Here is a 25,102-nt window from a genome sequence, read left to right on the forward strand (position 1 = left end):
AGACCAGCGGGTACCCGCACCCGCGCGGACACCCGGGTGCAAAAGTGCCATCTCTAGAGCCTGAGCAGTGCACAATGTGGATGGCAAAGGTGGCGGTGGTGATGTCCGGGATATTGTTGAGAGAGTGTTGACTGTGCGTATTTAAGAGGGGTGGTAGCGGTTTGTCCCCCAGGCGATCTGGTTTTGTCCTACCCCCTGGGCCCTCCCTGTGAGCCCCCTAGCCACTTGGTTAGGCCCTCCCTAGAAATCTTTAACAACTTTTACACTTTTGCTTGTTGCTACGGCACAGCTGGAGGGTCATCCATAGGGCCTTTGGGCTTTTGGGGATTTTGAACTTTTGCTTGTGTTTGAACTACTGTGTATGCAATTTCTTTTGTTGGAATTTTGTAAAAAAAGAAAGAAAAAAACTTAGATCCACAGGTCTAGGATTTTACGGATTTGAGAAAGTGGGATATTTCCGGATTTTTATTTTGAATTTAGAAATTAACATTGCAATGAAAAAGAAGAATGCTAGATGTGATTTGTGCAATGGAAGATGGAGAGAAATGCAATGGCCACATTTTAAACAAATGAAAAGCTTGACAGTAAATTTATAGGAAAAAAGTGTAACACTATTCATTTGGTGTATGGCATGATTCGTGACGGGAGAAGAAATTGGACAACTATATACCTAACCTCACAATAAATAGAAGTATGAAAATGAGTGTACAAGTTCTTACAAAATTTCTCCATTATGTTGATTTAGTTTCTTCAAAATAAAGTAATGCCTGCTTAAATTTGTTGTGTAAATTTAATTTAGCAAATTCTGGGAACACCTTCTTGATTTCCAGTAATTCATCCACATTATCCGCATTACCAATCATGAATGATGCTAAGTGTTGTTGAACAGATAAATCCACTAGGTCTTCAAGCAAAGCCAGGCCTTCATGTTTTTCACGATCCCCTGAATTTGAGTACATTACAGTTGATTCACCTGCAAAGGAACATAACACCAAAAATAAGTATCTTAAAGGATTAGAAACCATTTTCAATTTTGAAAGCTTACTATTCTCTGCTTTTTCTTTATTCTTGTCTTTTTCTTGGTTGTTAGGTCTGTTATTTTTGTTTTCTTTGCCCTTGTTTTTGCCTTTTCCTTGAGAGTTTTTGTTGTCTTTGTTCTCTGTTTCATTTACTCCATCCACTTTTTTGTGGTCCAAATCATCTTCTTTCCTGTCTATGTTTACTCTATTGTTTTCCAAATTCTCTGTTTTCCTGTCTAAATCCACTTTGTTGTTATTTGAATCTTCTTCAATGAAAATGTCTTTCCAATTTCCATCAGAGGTGACTTCTCTTGTTCTTTCATCTTGACCAGCTAATGTTAATTTGATTTTGGGAAAATCAGATAGCTGGAACATCTTTACAAGAGGCAAAGTTTCACAGCTCACCTGCTTCTCTTCCATCTTTATCCCCAGAAAACTCATTATCTGCAATCAAGATTTCATTTTTATCACCTTCCCCAGGGTCCATCAGATAAGTTCAAGTCCAGTTTTGTTTATTGATTTGTTTTAATTTATGATCCCCTTTCTACTCACTGTTTAATCTTTCATCCTCAAAGACTCCACCACCATCATTGTATTTTTTCATGACTGAATTTTGTTCTGTTGGTTGGAATTCCTGAGCAGTCATATCTTTTGGCTTGGACTTCTCTTGGGCAATACCTTTTTGTTTGTGTTCCTCTGGGTTTGTACCTTGTGATTTGGATTTCACTGGAGTCATATTGTTTGAGTTGAATTTCTTGGGGTTGATATCTTCTGAATTGGATTTATCTGGTGTGACAACTTCTAATTTCTTCCAAAAATTACATTAGATTCAATTGGGTGAAATAAAACTACACGAGAGAGAAATTTCACCTGGAAGAATCTCATTTTGTTTGGTTGAGAAAACTTTATTTTCCTTTGCAGGCTGAGTAAATCTAGTGGTTTCAACTCCTTCCTTTTTTGCTGTCATCAACCCCTCATGGGTTTTCTTTTGGTCTGTGAGAGCATCATGGTTAGTAGTAGTTATCAAATTATCAAATCAGTTTAGAATAGCAGTTGTTTTTATGTAGTACTAATTTATCAAAGTTACTCACAATCATCCTGGGTAGGATTAATATCTGTAGGTGTTTTGATTGGGGAATCAGAGGAGGTTGGTGTTGTTTGTTTCAAACCTTTGTTTCCAGAACTAGTTGGTGGCTTGCGGTCTTTCCGAAGTACAAATTCCCAAAGTCTGCTCCAAGCATTCCTAATTTTTTCCCAAAACCTTTGAAATATATTTTTTTGATCTTTGATAGACTTTGCATCTGAAGATTTTGGTTTTGGTGCCCCACATTCAATTTTGGTGTTTTAAGCAAGATCATGAGTGTTATTCTATAAAATATGACTGCACCTTCCGTAAAATGATAATTCAGAATACTTACCAGGTGCTTGACCTGAATTCAAAAATGAGTTTGGTTTTGCTATTGATCGTGTCTCACCAGAAGCCTCATGGGTAGCCTTTGCATTTTGATCTACTTAATTATTTATTGTCAATACTCGATCAGTTTCAGATACAAACATACATATTACTAGCAGGCTGGACTCACACATACTATTCTCATTCCCAGTGTTAGAAAATGATTCTACTTTCACCGGCAATGGAGTTGTGATGTGATGAGTTTTATCTTTTCCAGTTAATTTCTTTATTGCAAAAGAGGAGCTTACTACGTCCCTCCTCTTTTCCTACGGCTACCGAAGTTTGACCTGAAAACTCTGCAATTGAGAAGTTGAATGGAGGTGTTTTTAGATAACCACCAGAGACCCTGAAAAACAACATGACTAACGATTTGGGCCCTGAAGACCACGCAAGGCGTCCGCATCGGTTGCAGCTAATCTTTGGCCTTTGTTGATTTGGTAAGGTGAGAGGTGATAAGCGCTATGATCGGTTATGGGCAACTTCCTCTTGAATATACAGCACTAACCTTTATCAGAAGCTGTCGCAGCGCCTGAAAAGTAAAAATTGTGGGTTGTCAAAATGAAATAAAAAGTGAAAAGGCGCGACTGATCTGTTGTATCACTCAATAGAGTGATCAGATGACAAGATTGACATACTTTCTAAGAGTTCTGATCTCTTTCTTAGCCAGTGGCGGTAGGAGTCTGCATCAACTTCTTCAGCTTCCCTTGTCATTAGGGGCTTCGAGAGCGAAGCTGGATGCGCAAAAATCCTGTGGAAATGTACAATCTGGAAGGCAATTAAGAACCGGGCTAACAACATGGCTAAGATTGATTGTTTTCAGCGGGGTTTCAATTGGATGGATTTGCTGACAAGTGGGGGATTTGGGAGGAGGAGAATGGGGCAGCCAGGAATCCGAGGTGAAGAGTCACGTATCCCAACTTGTTTTCCTCTTCCCGTTGGAATGAATAATAACTGACAGGCAGGTGTATCTCACCCTGGGTCTGATGATTTTTCAGGTGCTGTACATGAAGCATATATTTGCAATGTAGGTATGTTTTGGTCTCGGCAAATCAACCTTCAGACAGTGTATTTGCCTTCCGATCGATAGAAGCAAATGCGGAGGCCAACCTCACATTTCGTCTCACTGACGTTACCGTTGGAAAGGACAATGTCACACCGACAGCGAGCTAAAGTGTATCATCGACATTTATTAGAAGACCATTGGTTGCTAATGCTACGGCAGATGAGCTATTTCTACAAGCATCCACGCTGCTCACGGAGTGGTGCGCCTGACTGGAGCGGCGCGCTGACTGTGCGCTCTGCAGCACATGGTCTGTCTCCGCGCCGCTCACCCGTGCGGGCTACTGAGTCTGACGTGGCTAGGCTTATTTTGCTCACAGGATCCCATCTAAAGACGGCTCAGCGATTCAAGACATCTCCGTCCGCCAATCTTTGGTGATAGACCAGTGCTACGTCAAAGTGAGGACTTTCCATGAAGAAGGTTGGACTGAAAATCTTTATGCGACAGGCAAATGCAGCAATGACCCAGAAACCGGAAGACCCTTTGAACCTGGCACTCTACGACCTGTGGGACTCAACAGGGCAGACATAATCCAGTCACACGGAGTAAACTCTCAGATGGGTTACGGTTTAGCATCGCACTATGGGCAAGGATTCCCGGCGCATTTTTCAGATCAAGTACCTAGACAACACTACGGTCACAGCGCTGGTGGACATTACGGGTCGCAACCTTTCAGCCACAATAATCGACCTTTTGGCGACACAAGCAGGCAAAATAGGATGAATACTCGGAATTTTCAGCCAGAATTCAACCGTTCTTTCACGACGCCAAATCCTTATCATTTGACAGGAAGCAATTTCCATTCCTCTGCGCCCTACGCGTCGGCTAAATCCAGGAAGCGTTTCAAAGGTTACAATGGCCCCCCCAGAAATTTTGTGGACGATAGAGCAGCTAGGCCGGGCCCATCAGGCGACTCCCCTGGGCAGAGTGCCGTTGTCAAGAAGTAGGTAAATCTCTTGTTTTTGCTTTCCTTTTTTGTTCCAGCATTATTTTCTTTCCCCGTTTTTGCTATGCCTCTCACATCGACAAAACGTTTATCAAGTATCTGAATTATCGGGTGCACCCCCCTGACCGGGTTTTTCTCGCTGCATTACAGTGTTAGAGGACCAGCTCTTCTGGTCATGTTGTTTTTGTTTCTCTGGTTTCTCAGGTCGATTCTTTGAGAGTAACCGAGACGGTCCCTGACACACAACTATCATAGATCGTAATATTGCATATTGGTTTGTAATACAATATGTTATTACAGTTTCCCGCATTCTTTCCTTGTAGGGTGTGTTCATACATGTTTATAATTTATTAAACCGTTATCATGTAACTTCTGGATTGCACAATGGAAATTGATTTGTTTCTTACCAAATTTGGTTCAATTGCTTGTTTTTGCTCCACAGAACCATCGGCCATTCTTGGCCTTTGTTGGTGTCTTGCGAGATGAACATCCCTCAATGGAGATCTGCTTTGACTGACGCCGGCTTGCTCCCGGAGCTAGAAGAGATTCTTTCTGGATTCGCCATGGGTTTTATACCAGTACACACGTCGGGCGACTTCACACCGGACAGTCATTCATCGGCGATAGAAGCAGAGGAGAAGATCCAGAAATCAATTGATACCGAAGTGGAGGCACGACGGATGTTCGGGCCTTTCACTCATGAAGAAGTCGCGAGCAGGTTCGCATTCTTTCGGACCAGTCCTTTGGGCTCGGTTATGAATGCTGATGGGAAGATACGGCCCATAAACGATCTATCTTACCCTCGGAACAATGAGAATATCCCGTCAGTCAATTCCTTCGTTGACAAATACGACTTTGTCACCACGTGGGACGATTTTTGAGTTGTCTCGACCTTCCTCAAGCATCAGGTAGAGCCACTAGAGCTAGCCATTTTTGATTGGGAAAAGGCTTATCGTCAAATACCAACACGGCCATCTCAATGGCCTTTTCTCATGGTAAAAGACTTGAAAGGAGGCATATACATGGACATGCGGATAACGTTTGGCGGAGTGGCGGGCTGTGGTTCTTTCGGTAAACCGGCCGATGCTTGGAAACGACTCATGGAATCTGAGTTCGACGTGGTGCAGGTTTTTTGATGGATGGATGATAATATGTTCGTCAAGCGTAAATCTTCCAGCTGCAAAATTATGGACATAGTGGACCGCTCTGTGATCCTCGGCGTCGCGACGAAAAAAGAAAAGTGCTTGGAATTCATGGACGAACAGAAATATATTGGTTTCATTTGGAACGGCGCTAGGAGATCTGTTCGGCTACCAGACAACAAGTTGCAAGAACGCATTGAGCAGATAAATACTTTTCTCAGAGTTTAAATTCAAAGAGGTGGAAATCCTAGCAGGTCGACTGAACCATACATCTTATGTCTTACCGCAACTACGGTGTTACTTAAGGAGTTTGTATAGGTGGATGACTCAGTGGAAACGCATGTGGGCACTGTAAGCTCTTGATACGGAGAGCTTCACTGGGACGAGGGGCGAGGACGAGGGGCGAGGGGACGAGGGCGAGGGCGAGGGCACGAGGGCGCAGAACAGTTCTAGAACCTCTGTTTGAATTGCAAAGGGGGGGGGGAACAGCTAGCTTGGGGGAAGTCTCAGTACTTCCCTGCTTCATACAACCATTGAGAAAGAGGGAAAAGGAAAGGGGGTTTTGCTCACCTAGCTCAGGGGAAGTCTCAGTACTTCCCTGCCGAGCTAAGAGAGGTGGGACTGGAAGGACTAAGTACAGCGCTCAGTGGTGGCTTGTAATATCCCTTGTGATACTTCCTCTGAGTTCGCGGAAGCCGCGGCTCACATACCCCCCACCTATAAAAGATGACTATGGGGGTGGTGTCAATTCTTGAAGGTGGCTGGCCCTGAAAGGTGGAGTGAATGCTTTGGTGGGTGTTTGGAGCGCAGGCTTTGGCCATGTATGACTCAGCTTGATTTGCATGGCGGTTGAGTAGCGTTGAGCAGTGTCTTGTTGTGGTGGAAGGGCGCAGCGTTGGCTGTCTCAAAGGTTAGTAAAGAATCAGGAAACTGTCAGGTAGACTTCAAATGAAAAAAGGATGGGAAATTGGGTGGGCGTGTGTGCGGTGATCAGGTGAGCTGTTTGTAGCATGTTATCAGGATGGTTGGGCATTTTCGGACGGCAGCGGCCAATTGGATGAAGGACTGTTGGTCTCGGAGTCTTCACTGTAAAGATGTGGCCCCGTAAGCCTTGTCCCTTATGGAGGAGGTGTAGAGTCTTGTAGGGCTTAGGAGGATTGCACACATATCCCTCTGCTGGCCCTAGGATGGAGTCAGTGATCAGTCCATTGAGTGATTTGTCGAATGCGTCAGTTGCCTCAAACGCTTGGATCGCAACGGCTTTGTTGTCTTCCGTTACCATCTCCTCTTTGTCTTGGTACCCTTGAGCAACGATATTGTCCAATTCCCCGATGGCCGCCGTCAATGTGACTGTCATGCTGGAGTATAGGTCGCTTGGCTCGTCCAAGACGCCCGCCACTCCAGCTGGTCGCGAGGTTGCTTGACCCGCCGTGGCGTTAGGAGGACGGGGATTCAGGCCCCTTGCAGATCTCCATGGTAGTGGGGCGGTGTAGTTTGGTGGTTTCGGTGGTGCTACATAGGATGGAGGGAACTTGACCCTCCCTCGAGCTCGGTCGTTGGTGCACAATCCATTCGGCAAACCGCAGTGCCCTCTGCACCAGTGGCAGCGGCCAACCAAATCCAAGTACAAGTGGATCCGCCAGCGTAGATTGTCTGATAGGGTCCCGGCGGCTCTGGGTTTGGTTGGTGTATTAGTGTTTGGGGGGCCCATCGTTGGTTGGGCTCTAAGTCGGTTCGGCGGTGCTCGAGCCGGGAGAGCGTCGAAGAAGATCCAAACCCGTTTCACAAAGCGGCCGTAATCAAACAGTGTGGTTTTGAGGATCTCAAACTTGAGGATGTCCGCCCGGACCTCAGTGGGTAGTCCACCGCTTAGCCATTCTGCAAGGCTGAGATCCGAGATTTTCAAAGGGTCGGATTCGTAGTTGATCATGCGTTGGAGGGTTCGGGCCCGTGTTTCATATTGGGCGAAGGATTCAGAAGTGTCCATCTTGAGGGACTGGATCTTTTCTTTCAGTCCCTGGCGCCAACATACCAGCAAAGCTGCATTGAATAATGTTTGCTTGAATTCGCTCCAGGGCTTTTCAAGGTACTTCTTTGCCTTGTTTGAGCATACCGACAAAAGATTTGTTTCCTTGATGAGCGTACCAGCGATTCTGATCTTGTCATTGGTAGCGGTCACCTTTTTGGTGTCAAAAAAGATCTCCAGTGCCTGGATCCAAGCCAGAAAGGCCTTGGTCTCCTGGTAAGGGCCCACGTAGGTTGGGCCGTCCAATTTGCGGAATCTCCGGAGGTTGACATGATCATTTGGTGGGGTGGTCGGGCGAGGTGGTGCTGTTTGTTGGGACGTTGCACAGATCAGGGTCTCCTGGAGTCGGGCGAAGCGCTCTTTGTTTGCCCTTGCTCGTTCTTCCGCGGCCTCTTGAGCCAACGGGAAGCGTTCTGCGTCCGCTCTTGCGCGTACCTCTGCGGCTTCTTGCGCAGCCAGCACTCTGGCGTCCGCGGAACGTTGTGCGTCGAGGTTGGTCTGTTGAAGTGTCAGCATCATGCTTTGCAGCTGTGCAACAAAGGCGTTGTCCGCTTGGGGACTGGGACCTGATAATGAGGTTTGCAATGCGTCCGGAGGTGGCGTTTGGTCTTTCCCTGTGTGTCATGGTGGTCGATCCGGCGTCTGGGGAGGTGATCGGCAGAGTACGGGATGTGGACGGACTTGGTTTTGGTTGGGGCTGAGATGATGGGGGAAGGGTTGGTGGTGTCGACAGCAACGGGTTGAAAGGTTTTGTTGGTGGGGGGGTGCTTTTATAGCCGTTGGTTTGATCGGGGACCAAGCTTTGATGATTGGAGGGATGTTGCTGTCAGCCAAGAAAAAGGACGTCATTGGGCTGCTTGGGAATCTGACCGCTTGCGGAAGGGTCAAGGAGGTTGATAAAGATGGCGGGCAGGAGTGAGCTTCGAGGGGGTCGGAGGCTAGGGTTTGAGTGGCTGCTGTAGCCGGCTGCGAGGTTGAGAGCGCGGTTTGGGGCGAGGTTGTTGACGGGGCTGGCGGCAAGTCAATGGGTAGCGTCGTCTGGCGTTGTTTTTCTGCGACTGCGGCTGCTCTTTAGGCTTTGTTGGCGGCTTGTATTACCGCCTCGGTGTCTGTCAGTGGGAGAAGCTGGTCTGAAGAGGTTGTGCGCCTTGTGGACATGAAGCTCTGGTGAAGTGGGCGTGGTCGAGGTGGTGGGCGAGGTAGAGGTTCTAGAAAAAAAAAGTGTAAGCTCTCAATACGGTGTGGTGCTCCATTCCAAACCATAAGTAGTATTTTATTGCCTTTTCTTTACATATATTCATCATTACATTGCCCATTTCCCCATAACCCTTTACAAATACCTCATTATTCTCACATACTAAACCCTTTACATACATTTCTCATTATGTACTATGCCTATTGTACACATTACATCATTGGATCTGTGCTTACCTCTTTCAGTAGTGCTCATCATTACAAGTAGTTACTATGTTCTCATCACTCTTCCCCATTAGTACATTCTTTTATTCCCATAACCAGCATTCCCCTTTCAGCATTGCTCATCATTACATACTGTTACTATGTTCACATCAATCTTCCTCATTTGTACAACCTTCATTCTCATAGCCAGAACTCCTCATTGTCTGTGCTCCTCCTTCCTTCATATAAGAACTGTCTTTCCCCCCTCACTTGTACCTCATGCAGAATTTATAGATAATTTTAGATACAGAAATTATAAGTGCCCATTCTCATCAACCCATTGCCATTGAACCTTGCCATTGCATTCCCCACTCTCATCACTCCTCCAACTCTCTTACCCTCAGTAGTCAGTAGTTAAAGCTCATAGTACTAGCTCCTAAGATCAAGCAGAAATCAGCCACACCTTTTCTTCTTTTTCTTAGTGTTACTCTCATCCCCTCAGCATTAGTCAGGAAGGCAGCCTCATCAGCACCCTTGCATAGCTTACATTAGTACTAGTGTTGCTATCCATTTCCCTTCCAAGCTCTACTCTCCCCCTTGAGTAGTTCCACAAGTGGTGTCCCAACAGTGGCTTTTCTATACCTCAGATATCTTCAGCTCTAGTAACACTCTTACCATCAGCTACATACTACTTTTACCTACACATCCTCATACTCCTTTCTTTATAAATCAACCTCCTGCTTTTAGAATCAACTTCAACCAACAATAACACTATCAGCATCTCCATTATCAACCTTCAACACTCTTCAGATTTAGATTCAACTTACCTGCTTCAATCATGTCTGCCCAAGGATCTCCCAACACCAATGTTGCTCCCAGTCTTTACCCTCCAGTGGATCCATCCAGTAATGCTGCAGTTCAGGACTCCACCACTTCCAATGCTGGTCAGACTCAGGTTTCTTCTACTGGTCCAGGTTACCAACCTTCTTCTACTGGTCCAGGTCCACAGGCTTCTTCCAATGCTCCAGATCCTCAGGTTTCTTCTACTCCACAAGTCAACTCCAGTTCTTACAGACCTCCATTTGGACCTCAGACTTCTGGTATTCCTAGATACACAGGATATAGAGATACCAATCAGCCTTCAGAAGATTCAGAAGATTTAGAGGCACCTCCACCCCGTTTTCCCAGGTTCCAGAGCCAAAGGGACGACTCAACACACTCCACCAGGTCCAACACTCACTTTTTAAATAAGGAACCAGCTATGCCTAGGTATCAGGATCCTGTCAGCAGAGGATTAAAGATCAAACCCATGGATAAGGAGCTCTTCTTTGATGGAACCAACATGCCTGTGGAGAAATTCATTAGAAGGTATGAAAGTGCTGGAAGAGATGATGGTGCTAACTCTAAGGAACTGGCTGGACAAATCATTGCTTTTATCAAAGGGTTGGACCTTAAGGATGAAGTGGAAGACATGTCAGGCCATGAAAACTTGGATTGGGAAACCCTGAAGAAACAGTTACTCACCAGATTTGGAACCTCTCAGCCATTGGTCAGATATACCAGGGAGGATCTCAGGAAACTAGTTTACAAATCAGCTCAGGATGGAGGAATCAGCACCTTGGAAACCTTCAACACATTCAGAAACAAGTTTGAAACCATCACTCACTACTTGGTAAGAATGGGGTACAGTACCAGCCTGGAGGAATTCAGACACCTTCTTTTGGAAACTCTTCACAAGGATCTGGATCAAAGGGTTACTAGGAGCTTGATGAAGGACAATCAAATGCTAGCCTCAAAGGATGGAGGTGATATCTTGCCAGACACTGAAACTCTTCTTACCTACATTCACCAGGAAGTCTACTCAAGATCAGTGGTCAACAGAAGGACTGAATGGAGGGCAGAAGAGAAATTCACTTTGGACAACTCACCTAGGACCTCCAAACTCACACCTGCTACTCAGGGAGCTGCTCCTACTGCCTCTACTTCTCTGGACAAACAAGTGGAACTCCTTACCAAACAACTTGCATCTCTCACTGCTGGCAAAGGACTACCTCCCCACATGGATAAACCTGCTAGGACCTGGCCATTCAAATGCTATTATTGTCATCAGGAAACCCATGGAACCAACAGCTGCTCTCAACTTGCCCAGGACATGTCTAGTGGTGCTGTTATCAAGGATGGAAGAGATTACAGACTTCCAGACAAATCAGTTATTCCCTGGATTCCAAGCAGACCAATCAGAACCCCAGTGGAAGAGTACTCTAAAACTAAGCTCACATCTTCTTTTGGCCAACTAGAGGAGGACCCAGTCTATTATCAAACCCATAGTTATGAAGCAGACCTTGGAAAGAGGACCAGAAACAACTCTAAGGATCAGGATGAAGAGGAATCAGCCAAGTCAGACAAAAGGATCAGGAAGGAGAAACAGGACCTAATGGACATGGATACAGAGGACTTACTTCACATGACGCAGCCCCATACTCCTAGTGCTTCCAAATCCCCTACTTCAAAAGGCGCCCCTCAGGTCAGATTCCAGGATAAGGACAAGGATTCAACCACTGCACCTAAGGACAAACCAGTTAAGAAAACCTATTTGGAAAAGACTTTGGCCAAGGAGTACCCAGGAATTAAAGAGGAAGTGGCTAGTAGGATGTTGACTGCAGGAAAGATGGAGTTGGCCTTTGGAGAAATCTTTGCTATATCACCAGGAGTTACTGACTGTATTAGGAAGAAGATAACCAACAGAAGGGTCCCATTGGATGGTGTCAAATCAGCAAACTTCACAGACATGGAGGATGGAGAAGAACCAGCACAGGAGCAACCCACTACTCACTACTCCTGCCCCCTTGGATACATCACCATCACTATTGGAGGAGAGAAACATCAAGCACTCTTGGATACTGGCTCTATGGTCAACATTATTCCTGAAACTCTTGCACATAAACTTGAATTAGTACTCACTGCTAAATCTATGAAGCTCAAAGGAATTGGAGGTCACCTTACTGATATACCTGGAATTGCTGAAGATGTGGAGGTAACCATTGGGAAAGTAGTCAGGACAGTTCATTTCTGGGTAGCCAAAGGACCAGTTCAGATGATTATTGGAAAGCCTTTCTTGATGGATGTCTCAGCTAACATCAACTACAATGGAGCCAGAGGAGAAGCACTTTCAATCATGGATTCAGCTGGTCAGACTTTTTTGGTTCCAATTATACTCCCCAGTAATCAGAAGTGGGAAACCAGCATACATTCCAATTCTGGACTGTTAAATTTTTTAGATTGAGACCAGGTTTTCAGTTCCCTTCCCTTACAACTGCAACCCTGGAAAACAACCAAAAGCAACAAACTGTAGACACTCATTCAGCAAAATACAAATCAACTCTAAAAAAAATAAAACCAGTAAACCAACCAATGCCATTATCCCTCAATCCCCCATTATCAAGGCCACCACTCTCCAGAGATCCTTACCTCACTCCTTTGAACCCATTTTCTCCACCATTCACTCCTACCTCTAAGATTACTCAAGAAAGGCTGGACCTCATCAACTTTGGACCTCCTGGATGGCTCTCTCCTCAAGAATATCTCCTGCTGGTATGGGTAATTGTGATTAGACAAGGTGCTTTGCCTTTTGTGGAAACAGAAAGAGGCCTTCTTAAACACACCTATGGACAGCCTTATATTATTCCAGTCATTCCCCATGAACCTTGGCAACAGAAACCAATTCCAATTACTGCACCCATCAAGGACCAGGTTATAGAATTGGTAAGGGAAAGACTCAGCACTGGCCTCTATGAAAAATCCTTTTCCAGTTATTCCAGCCCTATATTTTGTGTAAAGAAGCAGGATGGTAAGCTCAGAATTGTACATGACCTTCAGAAACTCAACAAAGTCACCATTAAGGACGCTGGACTACCACCAAAGACAGAGGAACTCATTGAATCATTCACTGGAAGGGCTTGCTATGGACTAGGTGATATTATGGGGGGATATGATGAAAGAGAATTAGCTCCAGAATCCAGACCTTTGACCACCTTTGAAACACCCCTTGGAAGATTTCAACTTACCAGGTTACCCCAAGGAGCCACCAATTCAGTTGCAGTTTACCAGGCCCAAATGATGTGGATACTCCAGGATGAACTACCTCAACATATGGGAATCTTTGTGGATGATGGAGGTATAAAAGGACCAACCTCTGACTACAATGAAGAAACTCTCAAGGACAACCCCCAGATTAGAAGATTTATCTATGAATATGCCATTACTCTGGAAAGGATTCTTTTCAGGATTGAAGAAGCTGGACTCACCATCTCTGGGAAGAAATTTGCTTGCTGTGTACCTGCTCTGGATCTGGTTGGCCATGTGGTTTGTAAGGAAGGCAGAAGGATATCCACCAAGAAGCTCAACAAAATTGAAACCTGGCCAATTCCCACCACTCCTTCAGATGTCAGAGGATTCCTAGGTATCTGTGTATATGTTAGAATGTTCATTAAAAACTACTCAACACTCACTGCTCCACTCAGAAGACTCACCAGGAAGGACTCCTCTTGGGATTGGACTGAAGATTGCCAGGATGCCTTTGAGGACCTTAAAAGGATTGTTGGAACTGATATCACCTTAAAGAAATTGGACTATGGCCCTGATGCTGGCTTAATCAAACTCTCAGTGGACTCCAGTGTTATTGCTGCAGGTGCTGTTCTTACTCAACAGGATTCTGATGGATTGGATAGGCCTGTGTTATATGACTTTGATGAAGATGAAACCTGGATCAAACCTCACCCTGGATTTGGAACTAAACATTCTTCTTTTGGCCTGCTTCTGGGGACATCAGCTAAGTTGGGGGAGGGGGTAAGTAACTTGCAGCAAGGAATTTGGAAGCACCTCCAGGAATACCTTTCAACCATGAACAAACCTCCAGGATGCAGCAGCCTGGAATTCAAGCAAATTTTGCACAAATCAGCCAACTTTTTCCTTTCCAATGGAGTCTTGCACAGGATCAACAAACCATTCTCCCAGATAGTAGTCACCTCCCCTTCAGCTCAGAATTCCATCCTCAATTCCCTTCATGAATCCTTAGGCCACAGAGGTATTGTTGAAACCTACAGAAGAATTAAACTCAGATTTTGGTGGCCAGGTCTCAAGAGAGGTGTTACCAAGTGGGTCCAGTCTTGTGAAGCTTGCCAGAAGAGGAGTTCAAAATTGCCAATGGAACCCAAGAAACCTACAGGAGCAGCAACCATCTTTGGAAGAGTCAGTTTGGATACAGTTCACATCAAAGCTGGCAAATGGAAGTACCTGGTAATTGCAAGAGATGACCTTTCTGGATGGGTAGAGGCAGTTGGACTAGAAAAGATTCAGGCAAAGAAAATCTCTCAGTGGTTCTTGGAAAACTGGATCTACAGATATGGAGCCCCTTGGTCAGTCACAGTGGATGGAGGCTCTGAATTTGGACAGCAATTTCAAAAATCCCTTCTGGAATCTGGAATCAAAATCAAAATCACCACTCCTTATTATCCTGAAGCAAATGGTATGGTAGAAAGAGGACATCAGGCAATTAAGGATACCTTGGTCAAGCTCTGTGGAAAGGAAGGCAAGAAATGGAGGAATTATTTACCTTTGGTTTTATTTGCAGACAGAATTTCCACCAAAAGATCAACTGGATACTCACCTTATGAACTAGTTCTTGGACAGCCCCCCATCTTACCCATTGACCTAGAATTGGAAACCTTCTTTGGAGTGGATTGGTCAAAGGTAGAATCAACTCAGGATCTTTTATTGGCTAGGACTCAGCAGCTTGAAAACAGGGATACCATCTTGCAGCAAGCACACCAGCAGCTCATGGATTCCAGGAAGAACTCTGTGGACTATTGGAACAAGAAGAAAACATCAAGGCAGCCACTAAAGAAAGGTCAATTAGTAGTAGTGTATAACAAATCTTTGGACTCACAGTTTGGCAAGCTCTTTGAAAATAAATGGAATGGCCCTTACAGAATCAAGGCTCAAAATCCAGGAGGATCTTACATCTTGGAAGAATTAGATGGCACAGAATTGGCCAGAAGGTTTGCTGCAACTCATGTCAAGGAATACCACTCCAGGTAAAAACAATAAATAAGGAATAATCAATTCATTTCTCTTCTCTTTTCTCTTTCTCATCTTCTTACACAAATAACATAAAAACAAAATAAAATCAAATCTATAAACAAATCAGAAATAAATCAATAAAAATCAGTTTCAAACACTCTCAAATAAAATAACTAAATATAAAAAAAAAAAAAAGCTCACCTCTTCTTCTTTTATCACTACATCACCTTCTTCCATTTCACTTTCCTCCTTCTCCTTCTCTTTTCCCTTCTCCTTATCTAAAAAAAAAAAAAAAAAAAAAAAAAATCAAAAGACAAACAAAGAAAATTTAAGCATAACCTTAGTAGAATAAAAAAATAGAACTTACCCTCAGCTCTTATCCTCTCCATTTCTGCTTCTACCCTCCAACCATCTTCCTCCTCTTCCACTTGGTCCCTCACCCTTAACAACTCCAGGGCATTCCTTTCTTCAGTTTCCGCTATCATGGCATCTATGATTGAATGGGTATCCATCTATAGAAACAGGAAAAATATCAGTATTATAATCAATCTTCTTTCTTTTCAAATTCTTATTCATATACATACAGAATCCATTTGACATACATGTGTAAAAGCGTCGTGGAACCGGCTATACAATTTAAGGTGTGCGTTTCGTGCGGCAATTGGGTCGTCGAGGTCCTCACGAGCAAAGGCGAGGAGTCCTTGTTGGATATAGTGGCGCAAGGCATCGACTTCTTCGGGCTTAAAAGAGTCTCTCATACCGGTGTTGTACGCGTGAACGTTGTCGACGAACGAGTGCGCTCTGCGAATGGAGAAGGGGATTTCGTAGGAAGGCCTAATAGCGGCCTCTTCGTCAAGTTGAGATGAGGTTATGGATGTGTTTGACGAATAATCTAATGAGTTATCAAGGTTCTCTTTTGGTGACGAGGGCGTGGAAGTGGCGCTGGAGGAAAACATTACGGATAACAAATGGCGATAACGGGAACTTTTCCGTTGACCAATGACCTAGGCCTTATAGAATTTATTCCTTCCTCACTTCATGACGTCACTATGGACGCATTCACCTTTCAGGATTGGTTGGCGCGGTTTTTCTTTCATTTCTTTAATATTGACTCTGGTGTTCGACCCAGTTTAATTAATTCGTGGAACGCTTTCACATCATTCTTTCCGCCTGCAACCTTTTTCAATCGATTGGCCAGCGTCAGGAGTCTAATTGGATAGCTCCTTGGCGCTACCTTAAAGTTATTTCATTATGTACTCATCTTCTTTCAACTATTATACGATGAAAACCGCGGAAAATTATAATAATGCTTTGAACGGCTCCAACAACCATTCGGCCGGCCACAAAATTAACATTCCCGGTTTCAGGTTTGATCTTTCCGATCTTGCCTTTCATCTGAACTCGGTTCTAGACGATTCCATCGAGCTGTTTAGAAGATATAACCCTTCAAAGTTTCCCAAGGATTTACGCGGCCCCGCGGGTGCCATTCATTAAACGTTTACGGCGACCTATAGGCCGAAAGGAATCTCAATATTAATCTATTCTAGTTTCATCTTCTCGACCCTGCCTTTCAAATAAAACCGTAATTAGAGAATTTCATCGACGGGTTTTGGAGCTATATGCGAAGGAAGATGGTCTCTTAAAACTGCACGGCATTCCTACTACGCGCGCCCGCGGATTTCGCTTGGATCTTTAACCGGCCCTACACAATCGATACTCAACCCTTAAAAATAACCAGTATATACCATTTTAATCTGCAGAATTGGCTCTTTCGAATGAACTCGGTCTCGAAGATTTTCATCAAGCCGTTCCGAAGAAACAGGACGACCTTTTCCTTCTTTTTTTCTTCCGACGTTCCGCACGCGCGCCTCCCGCATGGAGCCCCCGCTCAGACAATAGGACCCCTCTTTCGACAGCACATGCGTATGGACCTAGGTTCCATTCCCCATCTGGACAAAAATCAAAGCTTTTTTTTCGATGAAATGGTGAACTCCAAGGTGGCCAGCACTGAACATGAAGAATCAATCATTCCCGGCCATCATGAATTTGGGGGGATTCCTGAGGAGAGGATCCATTCATTCTAAATCATCAATCATTCATTGAACCCCAACTCATTCACTCCTCCATGAAGAAATCCAATCATGCATCATCATTCCTTACCATCCCATAGCAATTACTGGACATCCAACCACCTCAATATTGGAATTTCTTCATCATCTTCACTTTGTATTCTAGGAATTATTCAACCATCAATCCAATCACTCATTCATTCACCATTATAATCAATTTCTTCCAACACATTACAGCTCAGAAACCACCCAATTGGATCAGTAACATTCTCTGGCCAGCTTATCAACTTCCCTGGACTTCAAATTCTCTTCACAGAACTCTACATTATATACTCAGATACTCAGAAATTCAGCCATTCATTGAACCCCAACTCATTCACTCCTCCATGAAGAAATCCAATCATGCATCATCATTCCTTACCATCCCATAGCAATTACTGGACATCCAACCACCTCAATATTGGAATTTCTTCATCATCTTCACTTTGTATTCTAGGAATTATTCAACCATCAATCCAATCACTCATTCATTCAACATTATAATCAATTTCTTCCAACACATTACAGCTCAGAAACCACCCAATTGGATCAGTAACATTCTCTGGAAAGCTTATCAACTTCCCTGGACTTCAAATTCTCTTCACAGAACTCTACATTATATACTCAGATACTCAGAAATTCAGCCATTCAACCCCAAATCATTCACAACCTTCAGAAACTACAATTATCAACCCCATCATTCATCATCAATCATTGCATTCTTCCATTGGCCTCAGTTAGGCAGGAAAATTATTGTATTCTTCAGAGTGGAAATTAGTCTAATATGTGTCTGTCTCAAGGATATTGCCTTCAGCAGAGTTAGATCTTCTTATACATTCAACCCTCATTGATAATTGGACCTTCTTTTGGATACTGGACTCTTTGGATTGGATACTGGACTATGGATACTCTGGATACATAGGACTATAGGACTTTGGATTGGACTTGGATACCTTGGACTCAGATATACTGGACTTGGCTTATACTTGGATTCTATTGGCTTTGGACACTGGACTCTGGATTTGGACTGCTACTCAGGACTTTGGATTTCACCTTTTGGAGGAAGAACACTGGACTTTGGACTTTGGACTCTTGGACTCAACATTCTTCAACTCTTTCTGGATCACTCTTCTCTTTGGTGCATTGCCTGGGGACAGACAATAAGTTGGGGGAGGATGTGGTGCTCCATTCCAAACCATAAGTAGTATTTTATTGCCTTTTCTTTACATATATTCATCATTACATTGCCCATTTCCCCATAACCCTTTACAAATACCTCATTATTATTGCATATTCAGATTCTACGCCAAATTTTACCTATAGTCACTCATACATAGTACCCCCTTATCTTCAATGGTTCAGTAGTTATAAAGGATATAAGACTTACAGACAACCTACATTCTTCATTAGTTACAATACTCATTTCATTAGTAACCTACTTGAATCATTACAGTAAATTCCTTTTACATATTTATTCTCACATACTAAACCCTTTACATACATTTCTCATTATGTACTATGCCTATTGTACACATTACATCATTGGATCTGTGCTTACCTCTTTCAGTAGTGCTCATCATTACAAGTAGTTACTATGTTCTCATCACTCTTCCCCATTAGTACATTCTTTTATTCCCATAACCAGCTTTCCCCTTTCAGCATTGCTCATCATTACATACTGTTACTATGTTCACATCACTCTTCCTCATTTGTACAACCTTCATTCTCATAGCCAGAACTCCTCATTGTCTGTGCTCCTCCTTCCTTCATATAAGAACTGTCTTTCCCCCCTCACTTGTACCTCATGCAGAATTTATAGATAATTTTAGATACAGAAATTATAAGTTCCCATTCTCATCAACCCATTGCCATTGAACCTTGCCATTGCATTCCCCACTCTCATCACTCCTCCAACTCTCTTACCCTCAGTAGTCAGTAGTTAAAGCTCATAGTACTAGCTCCTAAGATCAAGCAGAAATCAGCCACACCTTTTCTTCTTTTTCTTAGTGTTACTCTCATCCCCTCAGCATTAGTCAGGAAGGCAGCCTCATCAGCACCCTTGCATAGCTTACATTAGTACTAGTGTTGCTATCCATTTCCCTTCCAAGCTCTATTCTCCCCCTTGAGTAGTTCCACAACGGAGAGCTTCACTGGGACGAGGGGCAAGGGGGCGAGGGCGAGGGCGAGGGCACGAGGGCGCAGAACAGTTCTAGAACCTCCGTTTGAATTGCAAAGGGGGGGGGGGGGGGGGAACAGCTAGCTCGGGGGAAGTCTCAGTACTTCCCTGATACATACAACCATTGAGAAAGAGGGAAAAGGAAAGGGTGTTTAACTTTTGCTCACCTAGCTCGGGGGAAGTCTCAGTACTTCCCTGCCAAGCTAGGAGAGGCGGGACTGGAAGGACTAAGTACAGCGCTCAGTGGTGGCTCGTGATATCCCTTGTGATACTTCCTGTGAGTTCGCGGAAGCCGCGGCTCACAGGCACCTAGGTCGATCCCGGAAGATGTGAGAACCGACCTATGTTTCTGGCGCGACACGCTCACTAATTTCACAGAAGAACGCCTCCTGCCGCTTCCTGAAGAAATCGAGATAAATTGGGTGGGTGACGCGTCTACCAGTTTTGGGATAGGGGTTCTGATTGGAGAACATTGGGGACAAATGCGCCTGAAAGAGAACTGGGCTGATGCCACTCCGAAACGTACAATTGCTTGGCTAGTGACTGTTGCTATCAGGATAGGCATCCTGATGCTTATAGAGTTGCCCGGGTTGGTTCGAGGGTCCAATTTCGTGGTTTGGACCGACAACACCATGACCAAGAGTGTATTAGTGGCGCGGAAATGCAGGGATCTCCACGTAAATGAGGGGTGGAAACGGATTCAAACCCTGCTTGTACAAGCCCAACTCAAGGTAACACCCAAACGGGTGATCTCTGCGGACAATGTTGCCAATAACTTGTTGCGTGGGATCAGGGGTCCACACTTGCCGAGCAACAGGGTATGGTTTTCAATTCCAGACAACCTCTCCCCATTTATGTTTCACGCTTGACTCAGGTGGTTTTTTGTGTGTATATATGTCAGCTCCGGTCTCTTATGTGACACGGAGTTGATGGGATTTTGATACGCGCTGTAGCGGCTGGAGTAGCGGCTAGCGGAAAATGGGCCACACTATAACCTTAAAGGCCAATGGGAATAAACCACACCTTGACGCTGAACAGCGGAGGGGCTAGCACCCTTATGTAATAAGGGGACGCGGCGAGATTACTTGAGCCTGGCGCTGTGGCTTACACAAGGAATGAGCTTCTTGTCTTCTAGGATACAGGTGTTATAACACCCACCTGTACCTAGGGAAAATACACGAAGAAGGAAAATCTGTAAAGGAAATAAGGTCAGTAGATTATATTAAAACCCCATCCACTTCTTATAGTTTAAAGTAAGGTTGGCAGGTTTGTATGTGTAATAATCTTGGGGGAGGAATCTCTACAGGTGAGATACCTCCCCTTTTATATTACAGGGATCAGCTCCCTCCTTTGAGTCAAGGACCTGAGGGATCCTTAACTCCAAGGAGAGGAGTGATCACGGAATTCAGAAGGGGATTTACATAAATATGTATGTAATCACCCTATTTGTACATATATTAGGCTTAATCAGGACAAATACATGGAGGGATAAGATTATCTCTGTCTGTATAAACACATATGTAATCAATGTGAAATAAGTTTAATTACATACTCAAAAGAGTGTGAAATATGTAGTAAGTACATAATAATAGTACATTGAAATAAAAGGTACATAATTAATGTAATGACAGGGAATTGAACTCTTGACTTTATGTACATGAGTCACACAGCGGGCAATTGGATGTTGCACACAGCCCGCAGCGACACCTGCGTAAAGGGGGTCCCCTTGGCTCGGTTGTTGCTGCGGGCTGCGTGCAACATCCAATCGCCCGCTGTGTCAATCATTAAAGCAGTCTTTAACCATTAGGCTATAACACAGCGGGCAATCGGGTGTCGCACGCAGCCCGCAGCAACACCCGCGTAAAGGGGGTCCACTTGGCTCGGGTGTCGCTGCGGGCTGCATGCGACATCCGATTGCCTGCTGTGTAAGACATGTACTAAGCATTGTAGACACATGGACTTAGTGTCTCAGTGTCTGACAATATATATGAAGCATGTCTTGTCCTTTTTCCTTTTTCTAAACCCCCCGACACCAATTCCTAATCCCATCCATCCAGTACCTGTTTTTTCTTTCTTTATCCGGTCGTGACAATGGCACCATCTATAGACGACCATCACATAATTTTTAAGGAATTTCTGAGCAACGGGAGAGAAGGAGGGGTCCCGTGCGTCGCGGACATGGTGATTTTAGATAGCTGGAAACGTAACACGTTGTCAAGCTATAACGCGGCGGTCAAGAAGTTCCTCCGTTTTTGCGACATAACGAAGGAACCGTTCTTGGCTCTACCAATTTCTGGTGTAACTTTGGAGCGTTTCTGCGTCTGGGCCGGACGTAACCGTTTCACATCGAACGCCGGGAAGACCACTTCTGATTCTCTGAGAAAGTATATCTGTGGGCTGAAGACATGGCATCAGTTTCATGGTGCCGTTTTCCCTTCATCAAACAAGATACGGGTCAATTTACTCCTCAAGGCGTCTGCTAGATCCAATGCAAATTCCCCCACCCGTCCCTCTAAAGCGCCTGTAATGCTGTGGCATTTGATCCCCCTGTTAAACTTGAGGTATAGCGGTAGCAACGAGGAACGGGCAATCTTGGACCTCTGTTTGGTGGCCTTTTGGGGTCTGGCGCGTCTAGCTGAACTGACCTACGATGCCGAGTGCGGCCCAATTTGTTTTGACCAGTCTCTCCTTACTTCAGATGTCTGCTACACAACAGACTCGACTCTAGGACGTGTGGCCACCTTGACTTTGCGTGCGGCAAAGACAGCCTCGCCGGGTGAACCGCAACTGCTGGTCCTGACCGAACAACGACACACCCTTTGCCCAGTCGCGGCGATCTCCCGCAGACTACAAGAAACAGGGGGTGTACAAACTTCCTTATTTGGTTATACGGACGGTGGCGTAAGGAAACATCTGACAAGACGGGTTGTGCTTGCGAAATTAAAGGACGTTTTCTCTGGTGTAGAATACCAAGGCATCTCCGGTCATAGTTTCAGAGTCCCAGGGCCCCAAAAATCTCAAGAACTGGGGTCGGCCCTAGTCTGCCAGGAAGGCACATTGTGGAACCGACGAGGAAAAGTGTGAAGCCCATCGGTTCCACGTGGAAAAAAACCATTCGTGGAACCGACGAGCTTACCAAGGGGTTACCGAGCCTACCCTTGTTGGTTCCACAGATTACCCACCTGTCGTCGGTTCCACAGACAGGCGTGGCAGGAAGTACCCCCGCCGTGTATCTAACTTAGCTAATTTCCCTCCTCGGGGGAGCGCAGCGACCTCCTTCGGAGGGTCCCTGCGGGACGGCGTCCCCCCTCCACATAGAGAGGGACTCTGTTAAGTTAGTGCTTGTATGCAGTCATGACTGTTGATTGCTGGTCTCATCATGCCCCTCCCAGTTAGGTTTTCTTTGACTTCATATCCATCCAAAAGGCCAAGGTCCTTGATTTGCCTCCTGTCATCATAATGTGAGCTCCTTGAAGCCTGCCCCCCCCCTCCTCCGAACTCCTCCAAACTCCTCCAAACTCCCTCCGAACTCCTCCAAACTCCTCCTGTCAGTCTCTGCTCGACTCCTCCATGCCTGATCAGAAAAAAACCGCCGAGCCCGCCACCCAATACCAACACGCTCCTCTCAATCCGCTGTGAGCCCTTGTCAACCTTCCTCAACCACCTCCTGACTATGGACCCGGCAAGTTGCGCTCCAAGCCCCGGCTCTCTCCATAGAGCTTGAGAAAAACCAGGCAGAAATTGATCATGTGCATGCTTTACTCTCCAACAGTCTCAAAAAAACAAGGTACATATCTCTCTTTGGACACATTGTCCGAGCTTACAAACCCAGGGAAGTGTGTGTATGTCGATGACCAGTTGATCCTCAACCAGTTCGTCACCCAACAAGACATTGAGACCCGGCGCCATGAGCATCTCCTGGGCATCCTTTCAAGCAGCTTGAGTGCCAAGAACCTTGGCGGCATTGTCAGACTTCCCTCTCTCAAGATAACCAGCAGTGTGAGAAGCAGCAGCAGCAGTTGAATGGTTGGGCAAAGGATGCGGCGGATGGGGAGACTCCTCTATCTACTCGCCATCCTTGCCCTTGTCTTTGTCCCCTGGCAGTGGCACCCATCCAGAGCTTCCCTTGATAACATCTCTATCCGTCCCACATTGCAATCCTTCATCTCATCCCCGCCCCTCTCCTGGTTTTTTTTCTCCTTTTTCCTGTTGTAAAATGGTGTTTTTTGCTATTCTCATTTGTTTTTTTCATCCATGATAATGCAGCATCTGCTACCCTGTGGGTGGCAGCTTTCAGTTCAGCTACATAGTAACAGTTGACCCAAGATTGTCGGGAAGTGACCCAATGCTCCAGTCATAAGCCGGGGCAGCTACGACCCGTCTAGTGTTGTTTGTAAGACAAGGAGAGCTCACCGCCTCCACGGAATGCCCGTGGCTTGCGTGGAATCCACAAGATGATTCCGGCGAGGCCACCCTCATGATTCTTGGTGTGGCCCACATGGGTGTGTGGACTGACAGCCGCTGGTCCGCCCCCTGCAAGGGTCAGCCGTGGAATCCTCATCAATTCCAAGTCAGTCCCGCGTGGAGGTACTCCCCGGGTGTATATTGCCAAAACACAAGCGCAGCACAAAAATCAGTGCTATTGCTAAAAAACCTGCGCTGCAAAAGCAGAAGTGCAACTTGCAAGTCAAAGCGCAACTTGCAAGTCAAAGCGCAACTTGCAAGTCAAAGCGCAACTTGCAAGTCAAAGCGCAACTTGCAAGTCAAAGCGCAACTTGCAAGTCAAAGCGCAACTTGCAAGTCAAAGCGCAACTTGCAAGTCAACACGCTACATGATTGCTAGCAGTGCGCTTCACACTATGTGTATCTATGCTGCGTGTTCTGCAGTGCCACACTAGCAGCGCACTTCACGCTATCTCCACGCGGCGCTTCCCGCGCAGTGTCACACTGTTGATCTACTATTAGCCTTAATTAGAATAGTCATACTCCTTGGCTCACTGTGAATATGTAACTTGCCCTATCTCTGGCTTGCAACATGGTCATTGTTGCCACTTTCCTGAAAGAATTCAGATGACTAAGATTTCATTTCTGATTAGATCTCTGAGTAATGCTAATTACATTTTGATGATGATAACACAAAGATCTACTTTTTTACCTGAGAGCAAGCAATTGACCCTGGTCTACTGATGAGAAATAAAGAAGGATAGAAATATAAGAACAAGTTCTCTTTTTCTATTTTTTGTTCTTCAATTTGGATGGAGTTTATTCTTTGTCAGCCTTTGCGCTGTTTTCTATTGATAGAACATCTTGTTCCTTACTTGGATGAAGTGTTTAGCTCTTTTTTATACAGTCTATTTGGCTTGCAAGAAACAGCCTAGAAGTGCAGCCACATTGTCTAAGTTTACAATAAATGTGTGCCTTCTTTTATATCCTTGTTTCTTTTTTCCGCAACTAAGCTGAGGACAAGACTTACCAATTGAATCTCCTCCTTTCTGGATGGAATTGGTTAAGTCAGTCTTTTCCTGTTTGACTAAGTCTAAAGGAATTTAATGAGGCATTAGTCCATCATCTAAATCAACAAGTCAGATGAAACAACCCAACTGCTTACCTTTGACGCTTGCTGAGGTGATTCTTTCTACAAGTGGCTGGCGTACAGGATTTTCCTTGAGCCTCACCTCATTGAAGTCTGTATTCAT

The 25,102-nt window shown here is 44.9% G+C and overlaps 1 protein-coding gene across 1 annotated transcript; it reads right to left on the minus strand.

The window, feature by feature from the left end:
• Positions 1-731: 731 nt before the first annotated feature.
• On the minus strand, positions 732-3,183 carry PtA15_3A282 (uncharacterized protein; the record flags this gene model as incomplete). Its single annotated transcript, XM_053167235.1, has 12 exons — positions 732-973; positions 1,046-1,351; positions 1,425-1,490; positions 1,572-1,820; positions 1,890-2,012; positions 2,111-2,320; positions 2,438-2,527; positions 2,603-2,641; positions 2,721-2,768; positions 2,840-2,896; positions 2,978-3,001; positions 3,108-3,183. 12 exons carry the CDS (start codon positions 3,181-3,183, stop codon positions 732-734), a joined length of 1,530 nt encoding a protein of 509 aa, XP_053018472.1.
• Between the last annotated feature and the right edge of the window lie 21,919 nt (positions 3,184-25,102).

Source organism: Puccinia triticina, chromosome 3A, assembly GCF_026914185.1.
Source record: "Puccinia triticina chromosome 3A, complete sequence".
Classification (NCBI taxonomy): domain Eukaryota; kingdom Fungi; phylum Basidiomycota; class Pucciniomycetes; order Pucciniales; family Pucciniaceae; genus Puccinia; species Puccinia triticina.